This window comes from Eimeria mitis, genomic scaffold, assembly GCF_000499745.2.
Source record: "Eimeria mitis Houghton genomic scaffold, Emh_scaff1636, whole genome shotgun sequence".
Lineage (NCBI taxonomy): Eukaryota > Apicomplexa > Conoidasida > Eucoccidiorida > Eimeriidae > Eimeria > Eimeria mitis.
In genome coordinates this window covers 9,818-10,389 of record NW_013569951.1, presented here as the reverse complement: position 1 = coordinate 10,389, position 572 = coordinate 9,818, and the positions used below count along the sequence as shown (strand labels likewise).

General features: G+C 56.8%; 1 protein-coding gene across 1 annotated transcript in view; it reads right to left on the bottom strand.

Moving 5' to 3' along the window:
• Positions 1-239: 239 nt before the first annotated feature.
• The window catches only part of EMH_0040900 (mismatch repair protein, putative), a gene marked incomplete at both ends in the record, with an annotated part of 9,936 nt that continues 9,603 nt past the window's right edge, over positions 240-572 (bottom strand). The window contains one exon of the mRNA XM_013495562.1: positions 240-257. Coding sequence (XP_013351016.1) covers positions 240-257 — 18 coding nt within the window. The remainder of the gene's footprint in view (positions 258-572) is intronic.

Sequence of the window (572 nt, the reverse complement as noted above, 5' to 3'; positions counted from 1 at the left end):
TATATATATATATATATACATATATATATATAAATATAAATAAATTTACATATAAGCGGAGAAAGACTGATATCTATTTCCATCTCTATCTGAAACCACAAAAACATTTTTATTTTTTTTTAGTTTTCTTATCACCTCTCCTTCTATCGCAAACCCTAAACCCTTACACTCCACGCAAACCACCAAAACATAAGCAAACCGCCACAACTCCTTCTTACGGTGTACATACAGCCGCTTCTTTAGACGAGCTGTCTCCCCTACATACACACAAACCACCCCATCACTATCCACCAAACATGGGCCCCCCTGGGGGCCCCCAGGGGGGCCCCCAGGGGGGCCCCCCTCATACAGGGGGCCCCCCAGGGGGCCCCCATCAACCAGGGGGCCCCCTTCGGGGGCCCCCCCAAGCAGGGGCACCCCACCAAGCAGGGGGCCCCCCTGGGGCCCCCCTTCAAGTACGGGGCCCCCCTGGGGGCCGCCCTCGACCAGGGGCCCCCCCTGGGGGCCCCCCCCGATCAGGGGGCCCCCCTGGGGGCCCCCGCTAAGCAGGGGGCCCCCATTAAGCAGGGTAC